Source organism: Martes martes, assembly GCF_963455335.1.
Source record: "Martes martes genome assembly, chromosome: 2".
NCBI classification, from domain to species: Eukaryota; Metazoa; Chordata; class Mammalia; order Carnivora; family Mustelidae; genus Martes; species Martes martes.
Window position 1 is genome coordinate 195808210 of NC_137889.1, and position 23066 is coordinate 195831275.

The 23066-nt window shown below is 37.6% G+C and overlaps 1 protein-coding gene across 2 annotated transcripts in view; it reads left to right on the plus strand.

Moving 5' to 3' along the window:
• The window catches only part of SLC4A4 (solute carrier family 4 member 4), a 346042-nt gene that overhangs the window by 254429 nt on the left and 68547 nt on the right, over positions 1–23066 (plus strand). For both annotated transcript variants that reach the window (XM_080796031.1, XM_080796032.1), the window contains exons 13-15: positions 1418–1551; positions 7519–7790; positions 19176–19246. In XM_080796031.1, coding sequence (XP_080652157.1) covers positions 1418–1551; positions 7519–7790; positions 19176–19246 — 477 coding nt within the window. The remainder of the gene's footprint in view (positions 1–1417; positions 1552–7518; positions 7791–19175; positions 19247–23066) is intronic.

A 23066-nucleotide genomic window follows, 5' to 3' on the forward strand; every position in this document is an offset into this window, starting at 1 on the left:
ATATATATACACATATATATATACACACATATAAATATATATATTTGTGTCTTTTAAAGCTATAGAATATTTACTTATTTGAAAAATGTTTATCTTACAAGTTTTATGGCTTAAATGTATAGCCTTATGTATGAATAAAGGGACTCTGTCATCTTTTTATATTTAAAAAATCATCCCTTGATAGAATACTATTTCAAGTTTAGAAAAGGATCCTCTCACAAATAAACATTTGCTTTTCTAACTAAAATTCGAACTGATGAAAAGTAGAGGATTTGAGCAAGTTTGCTCTCATCTGAGGCATTGGTCCCAAATGACATGATTAAGTAAGTTAGGATAATCTTTTAATTCAATGATGCTTCATGGTTCATGTTTCCTTGTTCTTATTTGGCTAAAGGAAAACAATGGGTTAAGTTTCCAGAGGGATAACTACAGGGAGGTGTGGCCACAAAGATTTAGTTATTCACGTCCCCACCCATGTATTTCCTCTAAAATGAATTGAAGCTCTTCTATAAGTTTACATTGGACAAGGAATAGGTAATTATATATATATATAATATATATATAATATATATATTTTATATATATATATATAAAATTTTATTTTTTTATTTTTTTATTTTTTTATTTTTGAGTTCCTGTCTTAGAGTTTACCAGATCAAGGACAACTAACTTTTTTTCTTTTTTTTTTTTTTGCCCCTGTTGCTCCCCTCTCAAATCTTTCCTTTAGAAAAAATAGCTTTTGGGTATAAAATGTAACTACTTGGGGCACCTGGGTGGCTAAGTGGGTTAAAGCCTCTGCCTTCGGCTCAGGTCATGATCTCAGGGTCCAGGGATTGAGCCCTGCATCAGGCTCCCTGCTCAGTGGGGAGGCTCCTTCCCACTCTCCCTCAGCCTGCCTCTCTGCCTACTTGTGATCTCTCTCTCTCTGTGTCAAATAAATAAATAAAATCTTTTAAAAAATGTAACTACTTACAAATACCTGCCATGTGCAAGGTAAAATCAGGCTGAAACAAAGACTGAAGGTAACCACAGAGAGAAAAACACCCCCGGAAGTACTGAATCGCTTCTGCCCACGTGGTGGTATTACACAGTGTGCTTTTCCATGCAGACGCTTCAGGTAGCAGTTTTAGAGTGGATCAGAGTCCCCTTTTGCTTTCTGTAGTCAGCCACCAGTCAGTATCGTCACCACAGTTCTTTGGAGCAGGTCAGGGGCCCTTGGAGTAGGGAGGGGTGACTAAATCGTATGGTGAAATCAATGGGGATGTTCATACTGGGAAGAATCTACTTCTTCACATCTATTTGCTACGTTTGCTTTGGCCCTTGTAATAGCATGTTCATGTGCTTAATTTCCCTAGTGACATCACGCATGGGAAGAAAAAAGACGTTTCTTTTAACGGCTTTCTTTTCTTTCCATTAGGGCGTGTTGGAGAGCTTCCTGGGCACAGCTGTCTCTGGAGCCATCTTTTGCCTGTTCGCCGGTCAGCCCCTCACTATTTTGAGCAGCACAGGGCCTGTTCTAGTTTTCGAGAGGCTTCTATTTAATTTCAGCAAGTATGTATATACATATCTAATGATAAATTAGGACTGTTTAATTGTAGAGCATTCATCGTCTAGGTTGAGCATAGAATCATAATTAGGTCGATTAGAATGTGGGAATTTTAAGATGTGGAGGTTGAAAGGCCTTTGAAGACGGGGTATTCCAACACTCATTTTACATTCGATTCAGCTGAGGTCCATGTGATGTACTTCCCGTTTGCCCTCACCATCATTCTCTGCCCTCCTAGTCTTGCTTTGTGCCTCTGGGGATGACCCCAGTGCGGACTGCAGCACTAAGGCTCCTTTTCCTGCCGGCTTCGTCTTGGGTTTGGTAGTGCATCCGTAGGACAGGGAGGGAGAGAGGTCAGGGTGTGCGTCTACCTCCCTGCACTTCCCTGTCCCTGGTTAACACTGCTGTCTGGCAGGGGCTTGTCCCCTGAGTATCGCCCCAGTAAGGGGCCTCTTCAGACCTGGTTCTAGGCCTCTCCAGCCTAGAACTTAGGTGACTCCAGCCTAGGTGACTCCAGTCCTTCCCTGGCCTTTCCAAGCCAGGAGGTAAAAATGCCCACCCCCCCGAGGTTGCTAGTCCCTGAGCACCTTGCCATTCTCGGTTGCTGACAGCGCTATAAATGGCCCACTTATTACGTTTTCTTCACAAACCCGTTGGAGAATGCCTTCTGTTTCCTGCCATGATCCTGACTCATACTAGAGAAATGCAATGTCTTGTTCAAGGTCCCGTGACTCATTAATGAAAGAAACTAGGTGCTCCAGTGATCCACTGTTCCTAACCCTCATCTCAGTGTGCTTAACTAAAGATGCGTTTCAAGAGTCAGCTGAGTAATAACATTTGTTGAGCTCTGATCATGTACCAAGGTGCCAAGGATTTCCCTAAGTGTGTTACATGTACTCCCTCACTGGAGTCCTGCAGCAGTACTGAGGGACGGACCGTACCCTGTTTTATAGATGAGGAAACAGGCAGGGAGAGGTAAGTGCATTGCTGAAGGCTCCATCATCTGTTGTAGGTAGGGCTGGGATTTGAACTGACTTTCTGCCTCTTACAGAGTCACTAACATGTGATGTCCTATTGGACATAACAATTGTGCTATCATATTTTCTTTTTGAAATTGATGGATCAATTTAAGAAGGAGAAAATCAGGTTAAGAGAATTATCCAGGTGACCACATTAGCACACAAATAGATTCAAAATCAAATTGGGTATTCTGGCCTCTTTCTAATGAACTTGATACCTCACAGAGAGAATTGCCTTTCCCAGCAGATCTCAATCCTTTAGGTAGATTGCAGCATTTCGTGTGACTTGCTGGCATTCCCTGTTGGAATTTCTGTATTCTTCTATTGTTACACATTTTTAAGATTTTATTATTGGAAATTTTATTACCTACATGAAACCTCATGGAGTTAAGTGCTAGTACAGTAATCTTTGAAACTCTGAGCTATCAAAAACAATCCCAAGACAGAGGAGGGAATGAGGATTTGAAATTTGTGTTTTGAAAGCTGGGTTGAGGACATCAGCAAGGGTCTTAAGAAAACTTAAAGTTCTAAATTTTAAATAATGTGAATTTTCCTGGCTCACCACTACAGATCCCTCCTCCGTCATAATTCTCAGGACATTGGAAAGAATTCTGTTCGTGTCAGTTTATAGAAAGTCAAACCGTTTTTATATGTTTGAGAAAACATTGTGTGAGACAAGAAAGCTTTTGTGGGAAGATGAAACAAGCATGTACTATAAACAGGAACAAACATGTGCAACCTTTGCAGGAAGATTTATTGGATGGGATGTGATCAGAGCCTTAATGTACAGAAATGTTTGTATCCCAGTTTACTTTAGATACTTGTAGGATAGAGATTATTTCCTTTCACTAAGCAAGTTCCTTTCTCACTTTCCCTTCTGTTTCATCATAATTGGTAATGTAAACATAGTTCCAAGTGATTTATTTGAAAACAGTTGTAAAGCAACAAGAAACATTCGAGAAACTGTGCTTTAAATTCATCACTGAGTAGCATGTGGTGCTTATTTGGCAAACCTTATTATTTTATTCACAATGCTGTATCATTTGCCTCAATATTACAACAACAATGCTAATATTGTGTCTGGATACAGATTATGTGTGTAGATCACTATTTCTCAAAGTGTATGTCCTCAATTTCTAGTCCCATTGTAGGTATTCCTTGGACAAAAAGCTTCTGTAATCCCAATAAATCCAGAAAATGCTGTATATTTTATCTCCCTCTCCGTAATTCACCTTATACTTTAGCTTACTAAGGGATCTGAGAAGTCCTTCGGTAGAGAAACTAGTCTGGTCTGTCTTACCCAGATTTTTCCCAATAATTTACCATTTTTTGAGAAGTGGGTAAATCCTTGTTTTGTAACTTCAGTGGACTCGAATGCAAATTCCACGTGATCCACTGGTTTCCTCCTGATAGGGGATACAGGTTTTAATGTTTGCCCTATAAACTGGAGAATCATAAAGGAATATGAAAGCTGTGCTTTCACCTTTTAAAATTAATATAAAACGAAGGCACGAGCTTACAAGCTTTCCAAATGCCAGTTGTAGTTTTGTTTTCCTAATTCTGGAGCCTCTTTTGCACTGTTTTTACGCCTTATAAACCAGTAATGCAAAATTAGATACCTTTTCTTTTTCTTGAATGAGGAATCTGAAAGAAGTTTTACCACTGTTTTCTAAGCTATGTACAAGACTCATAATTAAGGTTGGAGTTTAACCTGTGTAATTGTCATTTGGTCATTCAATAATTTTTTCCTTCTAGTCTTTGAACATTATACTTAGAGGACTTCAAATGATTATTTTCTTCTGTTGTATTACTGGATTTATTCATGTAGTTTAGGGAGTTTTCTATTTGTCAGAGACTAAACTTTAATTTCTATAGCATGCTTCAGATGGGTTCTTCAGTTTGTACCTTGGTTTTATGCTCCTTAGAAACTATAACTCAAAATATCTAAGAACACTGTGGTATCATAAGGATGTAAACCCCTTTGGCCACAATAGTTTCTTTTGTCTGTACTATCATTTCCTGTTACTTTTTATAACTTAATTGCTATTTAAACTTGGCACTAAAGGGACTGATAAGCTTATTGGATGTAATATTGCCATTTTATTGTAGTCATTACTGTTGATCAACTTGTTCTAAAGAGTTTCTCATCTCTTACTCCTCTTTCTTCTTGCAGCTGTAAACATATCACTTTTATAATGAAGTGCCATGGGTTTTAGTGATTTTATTTGGGTTATTCTTATGGAGCTACTCTGGGAGTATTTAAGTATTGTAGAGCAGCTATTTTGGTATATCATTTAGATCCTAAGATTTAAGTGTATACATGCATTTTTTCCCTTTGTACTCAAACCGAGGGTTCCTAACCATTAGCTCGTTATTGGATTTGTTTCTCATCCTGTCCTGTAAACATAGATTCTTGAAACAACCATTAGCATTCTTAAAATAAATTAAGATTGTCCTGTCATCTTGTTAGGGAAGCAAAACTAGGTAATTGTTTAAAGTTTTTATTTTATGAAAAAAGATTGTTGGCTCAGAAGTGATGAAACTATTTCTTAGCTCTGACTGAGACTTGATTCATTGTGTGATAATGTAAATTATCTCAAATTCCTAGAATTTAGCTTTTCTGTAGTCTACTTATCTCACAAAGACATGCATAGGATTAAGCAGTGGGGTTCCAGATGGAAAGAGAATGCAAAAAATGTCTTCAGAAAGATTCCAGGAAACCTGTAGGAGATAACTCTCTACCCAAGTGTTAATAGTCTGCTGCTTTGGTAGTATTTCCAGTTTATGTGATTTGGTGAAAAGAAGGATACAAAGGGCAGTGATCTTAAGGCCCACCCTAAATACGCATCAGGTAAGGGAATGATGTTGTAATTTTTTAAAGGAGTCATCCAGGAATGCAGAAATTTGGTTTCTGGCTCAGCTCTGCCATTAAAACCTCGACATTGGATAAATGGCTTAACTTCCATTGGCCTTGGTGGTGTCCTCATCTCTAAAATGAGACGTATTTGACTAATTGGCATCTGTATTAATATTCTCCAGAGAAGCAGTACCAATATGATAAAGAGATTTATTGTTAAGGAGTTGGCTCACACAATTATAGAGACCAGCAGGTCCAAAATCTGCAGGGAGGCCAGCAGGCTGGAGACCCAGGAGAGTTGATGTTCCAGTTCAAGTTCAAAGGGTGTCTACTATAGAACCAGAAAGAGGCATGTTCTGGAGAAAGCCCAAAGGCAATCTGCTGGAGAAAATTTCTTGCTTGAGGTTGGCAGGTAGTTTTCTGTATTTGGTTGAAGAACTCAGTTGGATGAGTTTCATCCACATTATGAAAAGCTATCTGCTTTACTCAAAGTCTACCAATTTAAATGTTAATTTCATCAAAACCACCCTTACAGAGACACCAAGAATAATGTTTGACCAAGTATCTGGGTACTGCATGATCCAGCCAACTTGACACATAAAATTAACCATTTCAGTATCTAAGGACCTTTTAATTCTAATATTCTATAAAATTTTCACTCAGGATCTCCTGGCTCCCTGTCATAGCTTATAGGTCATGTCAGTAACTGTCTCAAGTCCTAAACCATAGGCATGCCTTAATTCATCCAGCAAGTTCTCACTGGAAGCCTGTATGCCAAGCATTGTGTTAGTTTAGAGAATCCACATTTTATTTTAAGAGCAGTGAGAAGCCATCAAAAGGTTTTAAATGGAGGTGGGGGGATCTGATTTATATTTAAAAAGATCGTTTTGGCTGTGATGTGGAAAATGGCTTTGAGCAGGGCAAACATGGATATCAGTAAGGACTTTAATCAAACAACAACTTCTTGGTGGCCCAGACTGGGTTGGTGGTGGTGAAGGCATTGATACCATGCCTTTAGGAAAGTATTAAAAAATGTCACCATCAGAAACTCATTGTTTAAAAGCAAGTCTGTCGAGCTTCAAGCATGCATGCTCCTTGATTTGTTTCTTTTTCTCGTAGAAGAAATACGACGACTACTATTTGCTTTTTCATCCCAAATGATGAGAAAGAAATACTATAAAGTAATCTTCACATAATTTTAGAAGAATCGATATGAAATGGTAGAATGTCAACACTTGACCCATCTTTTCCTAGATGTGAACTAATTTACTTATAAGAAACGGAAAGGCCTTCAAAAAAAAAAAAAAAAAGGCATCCTCTGATGGAGGCAGCCTATTCTAAGACTGCTGTGGGAGAGGAACAGATGAAAAACAAGGTGGTCCAAGATGCTTTACACACAACTTTAGCAGGAGGACATCACGTCTGTGGGCAAAGTTCATGAGAAGCAGTTGGATCTGGCTATAACACAGCAAGACAGCCTTTCTTGATCTGACTACAGTGCACTTATCCTATTTGTCCTTAAATTCCTTGAGATTTTTCTGCATCTCCATTAGTCCTCCTCCAGCCAGAATTAGTTGTTCCTCTGGGACACTCTGTGGAACCTTTAGGTATCATGTACTAACTTATGATGTGATTACGTTCATCAGTTTGTCTCCCTCAATGATTGCAATGGTGTGGGGACAGAGACCATATTTAGCTTAGTGTCTTCATTAACCAGTAAAGCTCACAAACATTTATTGAGTGTGTACTGGCTACCAACGTGACACTTTCAAATTGTTTCTTTTATTAACTCCATAGAGGCAGGGACCAGAGTTTTTGAATGAGAAAGTTGTTATTTACATATAAATGCTGTGACTGCTTTTGATATGCCATTCTTAAACTTCTGGGATTATTTCTTTATGGTAGCAGGATGATACCACTAGACCACCTCTTTAACCTTAATATTTTCTGGATGAAATCAAGACTGAACTTCATATCTAGTGGCTACAAGTGATCTTGTGTTTTTAGCAATCATTCTGCAGTTGTTGGGTAGTTTTATATTATTCTTTGTGTTCCAGGGAGGAGCAGTCTGATTACCTTTCTTTCTTTCTTTCCAGGGACCATAATTTTGACTACCTGGAGTTTCGCCTTTGGATTGGCCTGTGGTCAGCCTTCTTGTGTCTCATTTTGGTAGCCACAGATGCCAGCTTCTTGGTTCAGTACTTCACTCGCTTCACCGAAGAAGGCTTCTCTTCTCTGATTAGCTTCATTTTTATCTATGATGCTTTTAAGAAGATGATCAAGCTAGCAGACTACTACCCCATCAACTCCAACTTCAGAGTGGGCTACAATACTCAGTTTTCCTGTGCCTGTATGCCTCCTGACCCAGGTAAGGACATCATGCTTGGTGTTTGTGCTTCCCCTGTGTTTGGAGGAAGGTGTGGACTCCATGCATGCAAGCTTTCAACATGGTGTTTTCTCTGAAAAACCATTCTGCTGAATTTGAAGTCTCATTACCCAAGGTACCATAGCCACATGATTCAATCGGAAGATGAAATCGGGAGCTCTGGAATCTAAATGTAATTAGCCCAGTACTTTGAAATTAACTCAAACTGCAGTATTTGCAAAGAAATTTAATGTACATTTTTTATTAGGTTAGTCACCATACAGTGTATATTATTCTTAATCTTATCTGAAAGTTGAGGGAACCAAGTACAAATAGTAACAGATCTAAGGTCCAGACCAACCGAGTCCTCTGAACTTCTACTCTGTGTTTTGCTGTTTCCTTATTACTGTAGAAATCTCTTCCTAAAGTAAACTCTAAATTATTTTAAGCTTACAGAAGAAACAAGATCCTCATTCACTTTATATAATTTGAGGCATGAAATTAAAAAAGAAATTCAGACTGAGTAACCTAGTGGCAAAGTAGAGCCTTATAGTTCATCTGTGCTAGACAATGTAAGAAAGAAAGGAAAAGAAGAAATGAGAGAAACAAAAGAAGGAATGTTATGCTGTCCCGGAAGATTTATATTCCAGAGTTAGGAAAGACATGAAAGTAAAAACTAAGTTCTGGGTGAGGAATATGATTCTACACATCTTAGCACTTTAATATCTATCTTGCCAAACCTGAGTCAGCATCAGGATTTTTTTCCCAAAAAAGTGCTCAATTTTCTCTCTGAAAAAAATTTTTTTTGAGTAATTTGTCATCATTTTATAATATAGAAGGCATTTGGGAGAAATGATTCACTTTGGGAAAAGTCGTTTTATATTTGCTCTGGGAGAATGAGGGGTAGACATTTGTGTCAGACAATTAAATGGAAATAGAGTTATTTATCTCAGGTCATGCAATTAGCTGTGGGTCATTGTCCCTTAAAATAAAAATTGACATACACTCCATGCTTCTGAACTGAGGTCTTGTAGCACCAGGAGTACAATGGCGTGCTGAAGGCTTTGTGAACCTGAGTGCAGATGTAGGGCATATTCACGCCCTGTGCACTTTTACTTAGAGATTCTGAGGAAGAACCTCTTAATGTTTACAGTGAAACAAACGTGGATATATTATAGACTAGAATGCAAACAAAATGATTATGAATTTAAAAACTAAACGAGATACTACGAAGAATTTTAATGCTTACGGCTTGGCTGTGTCAGATTGCTTTCAGATATTTTGATGTTGTATCTGCGTTCTTCTCTGACACTTGGGCAGAGAAATCTTAGAAGACCTGTATGCGTCTTGAGTGGTGAGAGACAAGAGAACAGTATCTCCCTAAACTGGGTCAGTCAGTAACCCCGATGGATGGAAAGATAGGGCATTGTTGGGCTTTGCACTCATGGGTTCTTTGGTCTTATTTAAGGACAGTCAACACACATTAAAATAAAGGGCATGCTTAAAAGCAAAGCAGAGACTCGTACAAGGTGGAAATTTAAAGATTCAGGGAACATGAATGACATATAGGTCCAAAAGTTTATTATTATTAAAATGTATACTGATAATGAACATTTCATAGCATAAAATCTGCTTTGAAAAGAGTAAGTACTCAATGCGTGATAGATATTTTCATTAGGATCAGTGGAATATGCTTGAAACACAGACGTGAGCATTACACGACCACGTAGAATCTGTCCTAAAAGAAAGAGGGGGTTACCCTCCATTGTGAACTTTCAGCGGAAGTCCAGACTCTGTATATTCCAAAATATGGACTCACGGCCATATTGAACTGTGGGATTTTGAACTTTCCTCTTCATTATTTCTCTCTATCTTTATGTGTTTGTCTGTATGTAAATACTTATTTATGGAGAAGTCAGGAATCTGACTTCATAGGCAAGTCTGAGGAGTTATACAACAAATTTTTCTAAAGGAAAAAAGGTACTTTCTCAGCTGTTTTGTGGTGTGAGGTAGTCATAAAGCCAGATGAGGGCTTTGTCAGCATCCTTGCCACAAAAAAGATCTACCTACCTGAGGCTAATGGAAATTGGTCCTCATTGTTTCGGTTGGATGTGGACAGGGAGGGTAATATAAAGCCAAGGAAGACATATTTGAATGTGTTTTAACTGTGAAAAACATGTAAAGATTTCCCATGTAATTTTCCTCCCAAGAAGGATCGTGTTTTCTTGAAAACTCATTTTGAGGCTTGAAACATGCGTAGTGAAGTACTAGTTGAAGTGGAGATAGATGGCTTTTCCTTTGACCTGTTTTCTTTAGCTCGGATGGAAAGTCTGTCCTAAAGGGCTAGGAGTTAAGGACTCTGACAATTCTGCTACCTCCAAGTGGTGCCAGTAAAGTAGTGTAGCTGGGCTTTGAAATCAGAAAATCTTGTATTCGAGTCCCAGCTTAGCTAATAACACCCTGTGTGTGACTTTGGGCAAGTTCCTTTTCCCACGGAAGCTATGCCTCACCTTCCTCATCCGTAAAACAGGGTTAATAACAGTACTTACCTTACAGAATTATTTATTTTTTTTAAATTTTAATAAACATATAATGTATTTTTATCCCCAGGGGTACAGGTCTGTGAATCGCCAGGTTTACACATTTCACAGCACTCATCATAGCACATACCCTCCCCAATGTCCATATCCCCACCACCCTCTCCCTTCCCCCCTCCCCCCCAGCAACCCTCAGTCTCTTTTGAGATTGAGTCTTTTATGGTTTGTCACCTTACAGAATTATTATATCGAATTGGAAAACATGAGATATTTCAAAGTACTCAGGACAGTTTCTGATACGTAATAAGTTACTAAGTGTTAACTGCCATTGTTACTGCTGGTGTAACTTATTAAAATTTAAGGTTAGTAAATATGAATGATAGAACCAACAAACCAGTCTTCATCATCCTCCCTTCTAAGCAAATATTGCTGGGCAGTTGGCTTATTCTGCAACAAGAACCTTGATTGCAGCCCGTATTTTTAGAGTTGTCCGGATGAAAGGAACTCCTGAAGGATATGCTCCTGAGTGTGAGGGATTAATTTAATCCATGGATATAAAGCCTGTTTCTGGTTTGAGAAGAGGCAAGTGGATATATCCATTTTCACGACAATTCTCAAAACCCCCTTATATTAGTGATGGCGTTTCCCTCATAACCTTAATACTTTTTTGATAGAAAACTATGTACCACCATAAATCTCATACCTTCACGATAACAAACTGAAAAATGATAGTTAGAGAATAATACGGTTGCATGTACAGCTCGAGTAAGTATTCTTAGAACAACAAGAGCCTGGCCTTTCATCGCAACACGCACTCCTAGTAAAAGAATTCAGTCAATGAGTCAATAATATTTGAACTGGCGGACGACTTGTTTTCCAGCACTTGGACAGTGTGTACCAGTGAACCAGCAGCTACGCAGATGGAGTCATGAGCCTGCAAACTGAGAAGTGATTTTAGAGGGAGGGAAATAGGGGTCACTTAATCACTAAGAAAACTCTGTTCGCGGCCGCAACAATATTGTGACTTCGTTGTGCTTTGTGGGGACCACGCTCCCTCCTCTTTTCCTTCCTTATCTTTCTTGTTGTCACTCGCTTCCGTAAATCTTCCTCACTTCCCGAGTTTCAGTTTCTTCCTGCATCTTTTTCCCCTTTCGTTTTGCTCCATCTGTTGCTCAGGGGCCAAAGCCATGTACTTCTTTGGGTTCTCATTTACTGAGGAACTAAGAAAGCTCAGTTGCAAGTGCTAAAAGGAAAATTAGCCATGAGATTGGGCATATCGGTCAGGGTGGATGCATGGTTTTTGAGCTAAAATTTCCTTTTCTTAGAAATAGAGTGGCAGTTAATTGAGGTAATAGAGGCCATATCTCCACCACTGAGCCCGGTGCTTATATAGCAGAGGCGTATGAGGAAGAGGATCTGTTTCAGAAGCCAATAGTAAAAACTAAAAAGTATCCAAATGAAGGACAGTTCACAGTTTCACAGTCCATCCCCAACATCCTGGTTTGGGAAACTGTTAGTGTGATAAAGTGTAAACAGTATGTGCTTTGGAATAAAGGAAAGTGAGCATGTGTTCAGCTCTAATTAGCAGCGTGACCCTGGGCTCGGCTAATTAACTGATTTCTTGTCTTATAGCCTGTGAGCTGGGTTAGTAGTTGTACCTACTCTTAGAAGTTACTATTAGGTGCATTGAATGAAAGAGTATGCGCACATTGTTTGACACCTCATAAACACCAAGTAAAAATTGGTTCTTTTTCTCATTTCTCATTGTTTCACAAAAGAGACCCCTGTCAGTTTTATCTTTTAGTTGTATTCTTTTAAAGGGGTTCAAAATATAATTTTTCCCTCCAATTTTCCTAGAGGAAGATACTAACTAGGTTTTTCTTGGAAGCCAGCTCCCCTCAAATTAACAACTAATGTGCTATTGTAGATAAATATGGAACATTGGAGCCATATTTAAAGAAAAAAGTGTTAAGGAGTTCAGTACGTTGTAATTAGATCACTGAAGATTACTCCGCTGGATCCCAAGCGCGCACAAGGGTTGGACACTGTATGCAGTGACGCAGAAGAAGGCCATAAAGTCCTATTGGTGAAATGTTCAGTTCTCTTAAGGGGAATTGGTCTAATTCACTCAAAAACATAAATGATAGAATTTCGTAAATAGGGAAGAAGTCATGAGCTCTCCTCCTTCCTTTCCCCTCTCCTCCTCTGTCCTTTTGTCCTTCCCCTTCTTCTCTCAGCAAAAATTTATCATGGGTCCGTTTCATTCCTTTTTAAGAATTGTGCCTGGGATGATGTACACTACACATGTATCTTACACACGTGCGCCCACCACATATGTCCTTACCTATCTATACACTACACTGTATGTGCGCACCACACTCACCTACACACGCACACACACACACACCCCCCTATACACCATACTGTATACACACACCGTGCCACACATACCTGTACACCACACACATACCTATACCTCATACTATACACACACACCTATATACCACATACCACATCACACACATCTGTACACCATCCTGCACCACAAGCACACACCACACACACCACATGCACCTATACACACACATACCTATATACCATACACACACGCACATGCATACCTCTATACCATACTACACACACCTATACACCAAACATACACATGCACACACCACACACACCACACACATCACACCACACACAGACCTATAAATTGCATTGCACACACACAGACCTATACACCACACACACACACACACATATACTCCACCACACACACACATACCCACACACACACCACACACATACCACGCAGGCACACATATACATACGGATTTTTATAAAATGTGTTGTTTTTAAAATTGTGTTAATTACTTTTTGAATGAACAAGGTCAGATTTTCATTTGACCTACACTTTCAGAAATCCATTTCTACTTTGGTACCTGTTTTCATTTGCCTAATGTATCAAGGTTGCAGTGACTGTACTCTCAAGGGCATATTAATATTTTAGAAAGGGTCAAAATAAACTTTCTAACCAAATGTGGTTTTATATCTGGAGGGGAAAGAAGCCTTGCTAAAAATGATAAATAAATTAGAAAAGCAAGAAAATCGCCCCAAGAGAATAGATATTATACTTTATTGTTAACAGAAGGGATATATTTTATTGATTCATTGTTGACTGTTCCAGAGAGAACATGCTTAATAATGGATGAATGATTAAGAGGAATAAATCCTTTTTCAAGCACTGAAACATTTTTGTCTATAGTATTGCTAAGTAAAAGATGGCTTTTTCCCTGGTATAAAACTGTAAGACCAAGTCAAGAGATTGGAAGTAGCCACGGCTTCCATGTCTGTGCCTTTGTTTTATTCCCAGCATGAGGAGGCTTCCAGATGCTCTAAGATGGTTGTCACTAGCATAGAATTTCATTACCATTTCTTTCTATATAATTTTTCTATTATCTTAATAAATGCTATGCACCAATATGTTACAGCCATTAAAAAGAACCGCTGGATTGTGTCTCCTGTGGTCCCATATTACAGTCAATATGCGTTTCATAATTAGAAAGTCCATTAAAAGAAAATTAGGAAATAAAAGATAAAATTAGGAAACAAAAGATAATCCTAATTTATCTTCCATGACCTGCATCATATTCTATGAAATTTTATTTTTATTATGTATCATTCCCTCTTTGGATTATAAAGTAGGTTTAAATCACAAAGTAATGGTTAGGCAGGAGGTACCAAGCCTTCTGGTATAGGACCACTTGGGCTTTGCGTTCTCAAGGAGACTTTACCAGCACAGCTGACAGTTTTCTCATTCATGGCTATATGGCCTTTTGAGAAAACCATAGAAATTTGAAACATCCATCATTTTAGTTTCCTTTTTCTCTCCTAGCCTAATATTTTAGCAATTTCTGTATAACACTTGCAGGAATCAGAAACAATGAATTTGGGTAATCACCAGACCTATATTAATTCTCTAGCTGTGGGTCTGTATAGAAACACAGATTTGGAAAATATACGCCGTAGTAATGTCTATACACATCTGAAATGTAATGATGAGTGGGTATGGAAGAGAAGTGTGTGTGTATTTTTTGTTTGTTTGTTTGTTTTGTGAAAACAGTGGCTAAATATGTCCCCCTTAATACCTGATAGTAGCTGAGCTCTTTGACTTCGAAGGCAGTATCATAGGTGAACATGTGGAAAAGTGTCCCTCGGTTGGAGAGTGTCTTAACTTGAACTTATCTAAGTACAGTGAAAACCTCAAGCATGAGGCTTGGTAAAAATACTTAGGAAAATGAAAGGGATAATAACAAGAGAAAGTGAAGAAAAATTTTCTCTTAATTTTATTTGTTTTAAGGCTCAAGGCTGAGATAGTGGCAGATAATTTCCCTAAGAGCTGTTTCTCCCACAGTTTTCTTCATTCACCTTGTCATCCCTCCAAAAGCCACTTTGGCCTTTTATTGATCTCAACATTTAAAGCATAAATATTTGATTTTATTAGGAGGCGCTCATGTGCTGAAATTATCCAGGCCCCTTAAATAAGACTGACGTGACCTCGCAGGCAAGAAGCTTCTTCAGTTTTATCTTGTATCTATTTTCCAGTTACTCTGTTTCCTCAAATTTGCTCAAGTTTCATTATCATGGAGAATACTCTTAAATTTTTTTGTCATTCAGAGCAGGTAAACCAATTCTGCATTATTGTAACCCTAAGAAGCTATGCTGAGGGTATAGATTGAGATTTGGCTAAGATTTATTAAGCACCATCCAAGTGCCAGACATTTTACTAAGGGATTTTAATAAACTCTATTTCAATACACTATATTGTAATATTGTAATATATATGTATTTAATCATCACATAAAGCTTGTGAGGTAGCAGTCTTTCTTCCAGGGGTGAAGTTTTGCTTCCTCCAGGTCGTAAAGCTAGCAGTAACCCTGGCTAGCATCTATTTTAGGTCCATTTGCTCCTGGAGAACCCGCTAACAATTTTGCCTACATTGTTTTTTTCATCCTGTGCAGTAACCTTATGAGGCAGATTGTTTTAAATCCAATTTCACAAGTGAAGGACCCGTGGTCAGTTGCAGTGAGGTAGCACTGTGCCCCAGAAGGTGGTGGAGACAGACAGAATTCCAACCCAGTTTTCTTAGCAGTCCTTTCTCTTAACTTGTGATGCGGTGGTACGTCAAAGCAGACAGATTGGCCTCCCTGGCCATTTGTTGTTGTTCCTAGTTGACCTTGGAACTTTAGTATATATTCCTGATGTTACAGTTCCTGCTAATGTGTAAAGCAGAGGAGTCCTGGGGTAGTTCCTGGTACCAGGTACTGGAGGATAAAGAAGAACAACCTTAAAGGTGGCATTGGTAGTCCCTGTGTAGGAGGTGTACTTACATTGACATATGGATGTCATCTTTTTTTCCTGCTCATAGCTCCTGTAACCTGTTCTTTCTGTAGATCTCTCATTAAACATAAAAGGGGAAAAAAAAAGCTAGCTTAAGACAGGAACACTCCCAGGCACATTTTTAAATGTCCATTCAATAGTGTTCAATCCCCTGTTCCAGAAGATCAGCTAGAATTTGATACATAGGAAGGAGGATCAAGAAGTGAACATCCAAGGAACATAAAATGAGCAACCTGTGAAAACTCCTTGAAACCAAGCATGGGACACAGACTGTCCAAGGGACAATTGGCTGATTCTACATTAGCCAGATTCCTACGGCAAATACTTTCCTTGCTTTATAAGCCATGGTGCTGAGCAAACAGTGAAGAGAGAGTGCAGTGTGTTTATGCTTTTCTATTTGACCTTTTCAGAATCCTAATTAAGGGTATTACAAATTCTATACATGTAGATCATTCTGCACTTGGTTGCCAAAATACAGGGATCCAAGTGGTGACCAATGGCTCTCATAGACCAAACTCCCAATTGGAATTGATCATTTCCTCTTAGGTGAGCTTAAAGAAATTTACTTTTAATCTTACTTATGGACTCTACTATATTCTGCCAGTATGGATTTATGGAAGTGCTTGTTTATATATTTACTTTGAAGTTCTCTTGAAGCAGCTACATACTAAAATAAGTAGGAAAGGCATATACTTTTTATGGTCCTTTTGATAGTCTTTGGGATTTTTAGAGCCAATATGCTTTAATAGCTTGTCTCAGAGGAAAACTGGAAAGATAAAAGGAATTTAGATGAGCAGAATTGATGTGTATCTAGAACTTGAAAGTAGTTACTGAAAGTTCAGGTTGGAATCCTATTTTAGTTCACTTGTGGCTTTATTATCTGTCATTCATTTCACAAAAAAGAAGGCTTGGATATCTTTCTCTCTCACTCCTACTCCTTGTTTCTATGCAGAAAAGTGTGTTGCAAAAAGACCTTCACTCTCTTGTGATAGGAAGCTCATAAAATTGCATTAAAGAATCTTGCTCAGGAAGAACAGCTTCCCAGACCCCATCTAAATAGTGCCTGTGATTTCATATACGCTGTTTTCTTTCAAAAGCTCAGACCAGAAGACATTTCAGCTTGAAGTTGAGATTCACATCCTCTAACATTGGAGAGTATTATCCCACCTTGCATTCTGTGGCTGCAAAAATCAAATGCTGGGTAGGAAAAGAAAAAAATGCCAAACGAGATTTTGGTACCAATTCTATTTCTGGTTGACTCTGCAATCCTGGGCAAGAAACCTGGCATATCTTGCCTCAGAGTCCTAGTCAACATAAAGTGGGTATAAAAATACATCTGTTACGTGCTTTCAGGTGCTTTTAAGTGAGCAAATGGAATAACGAAATGTACTTTAGGCTTTTTTTAAGCAAAATCATAATAAAAATCTAGGTTTTGTTAATGAAAAGCTACTAACATCTTCTAACTTCTGGGAATGGATTCACGTTTGGCTTTATTGTTTGGGCCAAGCATCCTTTAGCCTATTTTGATTCTTTCCATGACCTGCAATGAAATGGAATAAGAAAATAGTTTGCACATGTGTCTGTTTTACTGAAGAAGTAGGGATGCCCTAGCAGCAGCGAGCTTTAGATGAAAAGTTTAACAATTCTAGAACCTTCAGAGATCAGAATGGATTCCAAAATTGAGAAAAACTAGGGCTCAACTAAATATTTTCTCCCTTTTATTTGTTTTCCTTATTTCATTTCTTTTGCCTTTATCTGCTCTCCTTTGTTTCAAGTCATTAAATGGTTGGTCCCTTTTCTAGCCTTATTTATTGACAGCAAACAAGTATTTTTTCAGCTTTATTGAAGTAAAATTGACAAAATTGTAATGTATTTAAAGTATACAAAATGATGATTTCGTATATGTATACATTAAGAAAGGATTGCCACCAACTTAATTAATATATCCATCACTGCACATATTATTCTATTTTATTTTATGCTATTTTATTTTATGAACACTTAAGGCCTACGCTCAGCAAATTTCAGTTCTGTAATACAGTATCACCAGCCGTAGTTACCATGTTATACATTAGATCCTCAGACCTTGTCCTCTTATAACTGAAATTTTGTACTAACTTTTACTAACTTTTTCCTATCCACCCCCTCCCAACTCCCTGGCAACCACCATTTTACTCTCTATTTCTATGAGTTGTACTTACTTTTTATTTTATTATATTTTCTAGATTCTACCTATAAGTGACACCATATGGTATTTGTCTTTGTCTGGCTTATTTCAGTTAGCGTAATGCCCTCATCCATATTTTTGCAAATGGCACAATTTTCCTTTTTTCAAGGTTAAATAATAAACAAATATTTTTGAGTTCCTGTTGGTTACATGCCAGACTGGGCAGATGCTGGGGACAAGCGTGAACAAGACTTTCTCTTTTTGTTCTTTCCTCATGGATCTTATATTCTAAATTTCAACAGTCAAATAAATCTGTTTGTTTCTTCTTAAGAACTTATGTAGGTAGGACCTAAAACATGGCAAGCTAAAAGGATAGTCTGGGGGCTTGGAGGCTGGAGGGGGCAGACAGAAGGGGACCAAATAACAATTAGCAAATTGGATGTTAAATATGACACTCAGAGACAAAAACGTAAGTGTCATTTTACAGTATCTCCACAAATTACAGCTATACTCTGAGTAACAGATTATTTTATAACACATAAAACTTCATGTAGTAGGAAAAAGCTTTATCTGATAAATAATGTTTTAATTATGGAACTCTTTTTAAATACTGTTTTAATTTTAGACTCATAAATTTTAAAAAATGAAATATTTCCAAGAGGAGAGTTGGTTTAATAAATTAATTAGATTCCTCCAAAAGTAAACTCTTAATAAATCTATAAATCATGCCAAATTATATGAAAATAATTTTTTTAAAAATTAGGTAAATATTTATTCCCATTATATTTATATAATTTATTATGTATTTGAAAGATTTTTTGTTTTCCCACAGTTTTCAAAGATACACTTCCTCATGTACAGTCCAAAGTTCCAAAAATCCCAAATTAGTTAATTAGTGAAATGCCACTTTGTGAAATTTGACTACATGAAGCCAGTGATCAAATTACTCACTTACTAATATCCATTTAATTCACTAGGCAAAATATATTGAGTGCCTTTTAGTAATGGTGAAGTGTTTTCCTTTTTCTGTCTTTGAAACCTGAAACAAATTGTAATACTATTTTCTTAAATATTTGCCATTGTTTCTTATCAAATTAAAATACAAGAGATGTGTCCAAATCTTTGGTAATTTTTATTTAGGTGAAAGGTAAATACAGGTACAATAAAGAAAAATTCATTGGACTTTATTTTATTGTTGAAGACATTTTAATGCCTAGCTTAGCTTTGCAAAATTAAGGTCATTTTAATTTTGTTTTTATGGTAAAAATTGTCTTTTTCTTACAGTTAATATCTCAATATCTAATGACACTACATTGGCCCCAGAGGATTTGCCAACTGTTTCTTCTACTGACATGGTAAGTGTCTTAATATTTCAAGTCATTTGCATATTGTATACTCTAATTATAATATTCATAACATGATGCCTCCTGCCCTTCCACAATCTGAGTATGAATATAACTTCACAAATTGGTGATTGTGGAGGGACAGAAGGAAACACTTTTCTTGCTCTAGTCAGCTTTTTTTTCTGTTTTAACTCAAGTGAACATTTACCCCTACAACATGCTTTTTAAACCTTCTTAGGAATTTAACTACTATATCCATTCATTGTCACCTTGATGTATTTTCACAGGGGAAAGTGAGGGCAGTCGCAAAATGAGAGCGTGGTATCCTCTCTCTGTTTCTAGTACGATTAAGAATTCTTCTGACTACCAAATGGTGTTGTGTTCTCCTCACTAAGAGTGATTGTAGCAGGACATTTCTCCTGTCACTTAGAAAGGACTGTGCTTCTGTCACATGATATCCTTTCCCATGGCTTGTAACCAAGGATCTTTAAGAGACTGGAACCAAGTTTTAAAAATGAGCTGTTTTGCATGGAAGGTCACACACTGGAGGGAGACTTTTGTGTTAGAGAAAAAGGGAGAAGTGCTATTTCAGGCTTCTAATTGTGTTGCTTCTACACTGGATATGGAATCTTACCAAAGAATATCAATCTCTCGGTTATAAAGACAGAAACCATAATACCTTGTATTGAGAGAGCGCCCATCTCTCGGGAGACCAGAACACTTCTGCGGGTATTATGTAATGAGTGCCCACAACACCCTTTCAAAGATGATGTTTTGTGTCTTTCCTGGACAACTCTTACTTGACCCTATTTCTCTCTTGTTTTCATGTTTTGTGGCTCTCTTGACTTCTTTCCTTACTGTTAAAGTTCTCCCTGATTTTCTCCAAACTGTGCCTCTTTTTTTGTGTTTGATTGTGTATGTGTGTGTGTGTGTATGTGAGAGAGAGACATACACACACACACATATGAGAGAGAGAGAGAATATACGTTTTAAAAGCCACATACAGAAAAGAGATCAATTTTCAGTCTTTGAGCCAGCCAGCTTAGTGCCTTTAAAAGAACTTGATTAAAATACAGAGGAAAATAGTTCCTTCCAGACTTGGAATAATTTAACTTAAAGTCTAATTAAAAATTTAAAATATATATAATTAATTAAAACCATAAGTTAATTTGCAATTAAAAATTAATAAAACACTTCCACTGACTTAGAAAGAGATTATTTCTACCTTAATTCCTTTTGTAACTAATCAAGGAAAGCTTTAAAATTAATGAATTTTTAAGCCCTGTCTTTAGGCAAATTCTGGTGTGACTCTAGCAATTGGTATATAGTTATAAGATGTCAGTATAAGATTTGTGGAAAACAAATGGAAATTGTGATTGACTTCTAGTATTACTATGATAGAAGCCATAAAGGAACAATAATGGTTACAATTTAGCTACTATTTACAGGGCATCTACTAGAGACCAGGTGTTTTACACATATTATGATCATTAACACAAACTGCCATGTATAATTATGTTCATTTTATAGATGAGAGAAACTAAAGCTTTAGAAGGTAAATAACCTTTCTTGCTCTCGGTCACATAGCCGTAAATTATTAAAAGAAAGATTTGAACAGAAGCCCGAGTGTTTCTAAGACCCGTGATATTTCTAGTACACTGTGATGCTTCAGTGTTTGCAGATGGAAATGTTTACAGTTTCAGTTCTTACGCATGTTCTGTACTCCAGGACAATAGTCCCCTCGTGTGTATCAGTCACACACCTTAATTAAAATGTTAAGTTGTTAATTAAAATGTTCAGCACCTCTAGAGAAGAAAGTAGGAAAAATGTGTGTGTGCATATGTATGTGTGTAATTCTGAAGAACAACTTCTATTCTGTTTGTCATTTCTCCTTTTCTATCCATATCAATGCCTTTAGGTGTGCTTTCCTTGGATACGCACACACATAAACACACACACACAATTTATATATATATGTGATCCAGAAATGAGTTTTAAAGAGGTAATATGACTTATCACCACCAGTAATAACTGCCATTTGTTGAGCACCTTCTAAGGGCCAGGCTTGTCACATTGTCTATAATCCTAAGAATAACTTTTGAGTTATTATGTTACCTGTATTTAAAATTTTTTTAAAAATTCAATTTAGTTAAATATATTATCAGTTTCAAGGGTAGAATTTAGTGATTTATCAGTCTTATATAACACCCAGTGCTCATTATCATGTACCTTCCTTACTCTCCATCACCCAATTACCCCATTCCCCTCCCCCCAGCAACCCTCAGTTTGTTTTCCATAGTTAAGTGTCTCTTATGGTTTGTCTCCTTCTCACTTTTTATCTGATTTTATTTTTCCTTCTCTTCCCCTATGTCCATCTATTTTGTGATGTTACCTGTGTCCTATGAATGGAACCGAAGCTTAGAAAGGTTAACTGTCCTTCCAAAGGCTGTATCATCAGTATCTGTAAAATCGTGATTTGAACTCAGGGCTTTCTGACTCCAAAATCTGCCTCTTTCCCTTAATTGGCAAAGCAGAATAGTGTTTCATGTAGAAGGACTTACAGATACTGAGTTCTTGTGCCCGGTTTCAAACTTAGGGATCCACTACTTAACAGGTTTTGGTAGCTGCCCAGTTTCCCATTTGTGAAGTGGCGATGAGAATAGTACTTTATCTCACTGACTCTGCAGAAATCTGGGACTTAGCATGGTGACTGGCACATACTTATTTCTCAAGCAAGTTAGATACTATAATTATTCTGTTTGGGTATTTTTATCATTCCATTAGGCCATGTTGCCACCGTAAGTCAGGTTTGTGGAGAAAATAAATTGGATGTCTCTGTTCTGATGGGCGACTGGGCCCTCTCTGTGTTCGGCCATGCTAGCTCTGCTACCCTCAGTCTTTCCTGGGACACAGAGTCATCAAGGATTTAATTTCCTTCTTTTATTCAGCCATAATTAGATTATGAAAGAAAGTGCTGGAAAAGTGACATGCAGCCCTGGGGCACCAGCAAGGCTCCGTCTCACAAGGCTCTGAGAACATTCTGTCAGACGAAGGAAGGCTTTTTCTCTTCAGCTTCATTAGCACGAAGACAACTTTTCTTCTTCATAGTAGCAGTGTGTTTTCAGGAAAAATAGGCACTAGAGCATTTAGACTGCCTGGAACTCTAGAATAACCATCCCTCAAGATAAAAAGACAGGTTTTCCATTATTTCCATTCATTGTTGGATTCATTGTGTTTTTAATGCTTCTCACCTTTGTCAGTTTTCCTGTAGACTTACAGGTAGGCATACCCTTTCAGCCTGCAAACAAAATTCTTTGAAAGGTCCTTCTAAAACTTTGAGACCAGCCACAGCTTCTCCACGCTGTATGGATACAGTGAGTCTTAGGATCTGCTGGCTTCAACTTAGCAGCTCTCAGAGGGAGAGACCAGATTTCACAACATCAAAGCTTTTCTAAGGAAGTGATTAAATAGATTAGTTGCTTTTTGTTTTTCACATTAGATTCTTTTTTTAAAGAAATGATTAAATTTGAGATGCACTTTAAAACACACAGTTCTTATATGGTCATCGTGATGAGTTTTGACATTTTATAGACTCACGTAATCATCACCCAAAACAGGGCACGTATAGAGCATTGCTATTCTCCCAGGAAATCCGATGGGGAATGCTCTTTGTCTTATATATTATGCCTCAGCTTCTGAGCCGTGGGAGATCTTTCTTTGCCCAGCTACCCTGTCCCAGCCTTCAGAGGGCAGATGCCTTATAAAGGAGTGCCTGAATGCCTCAGAGGGGTCTTCCTCCACTCTCTTACCCTGCTTCCCATCTTAGGAAAGT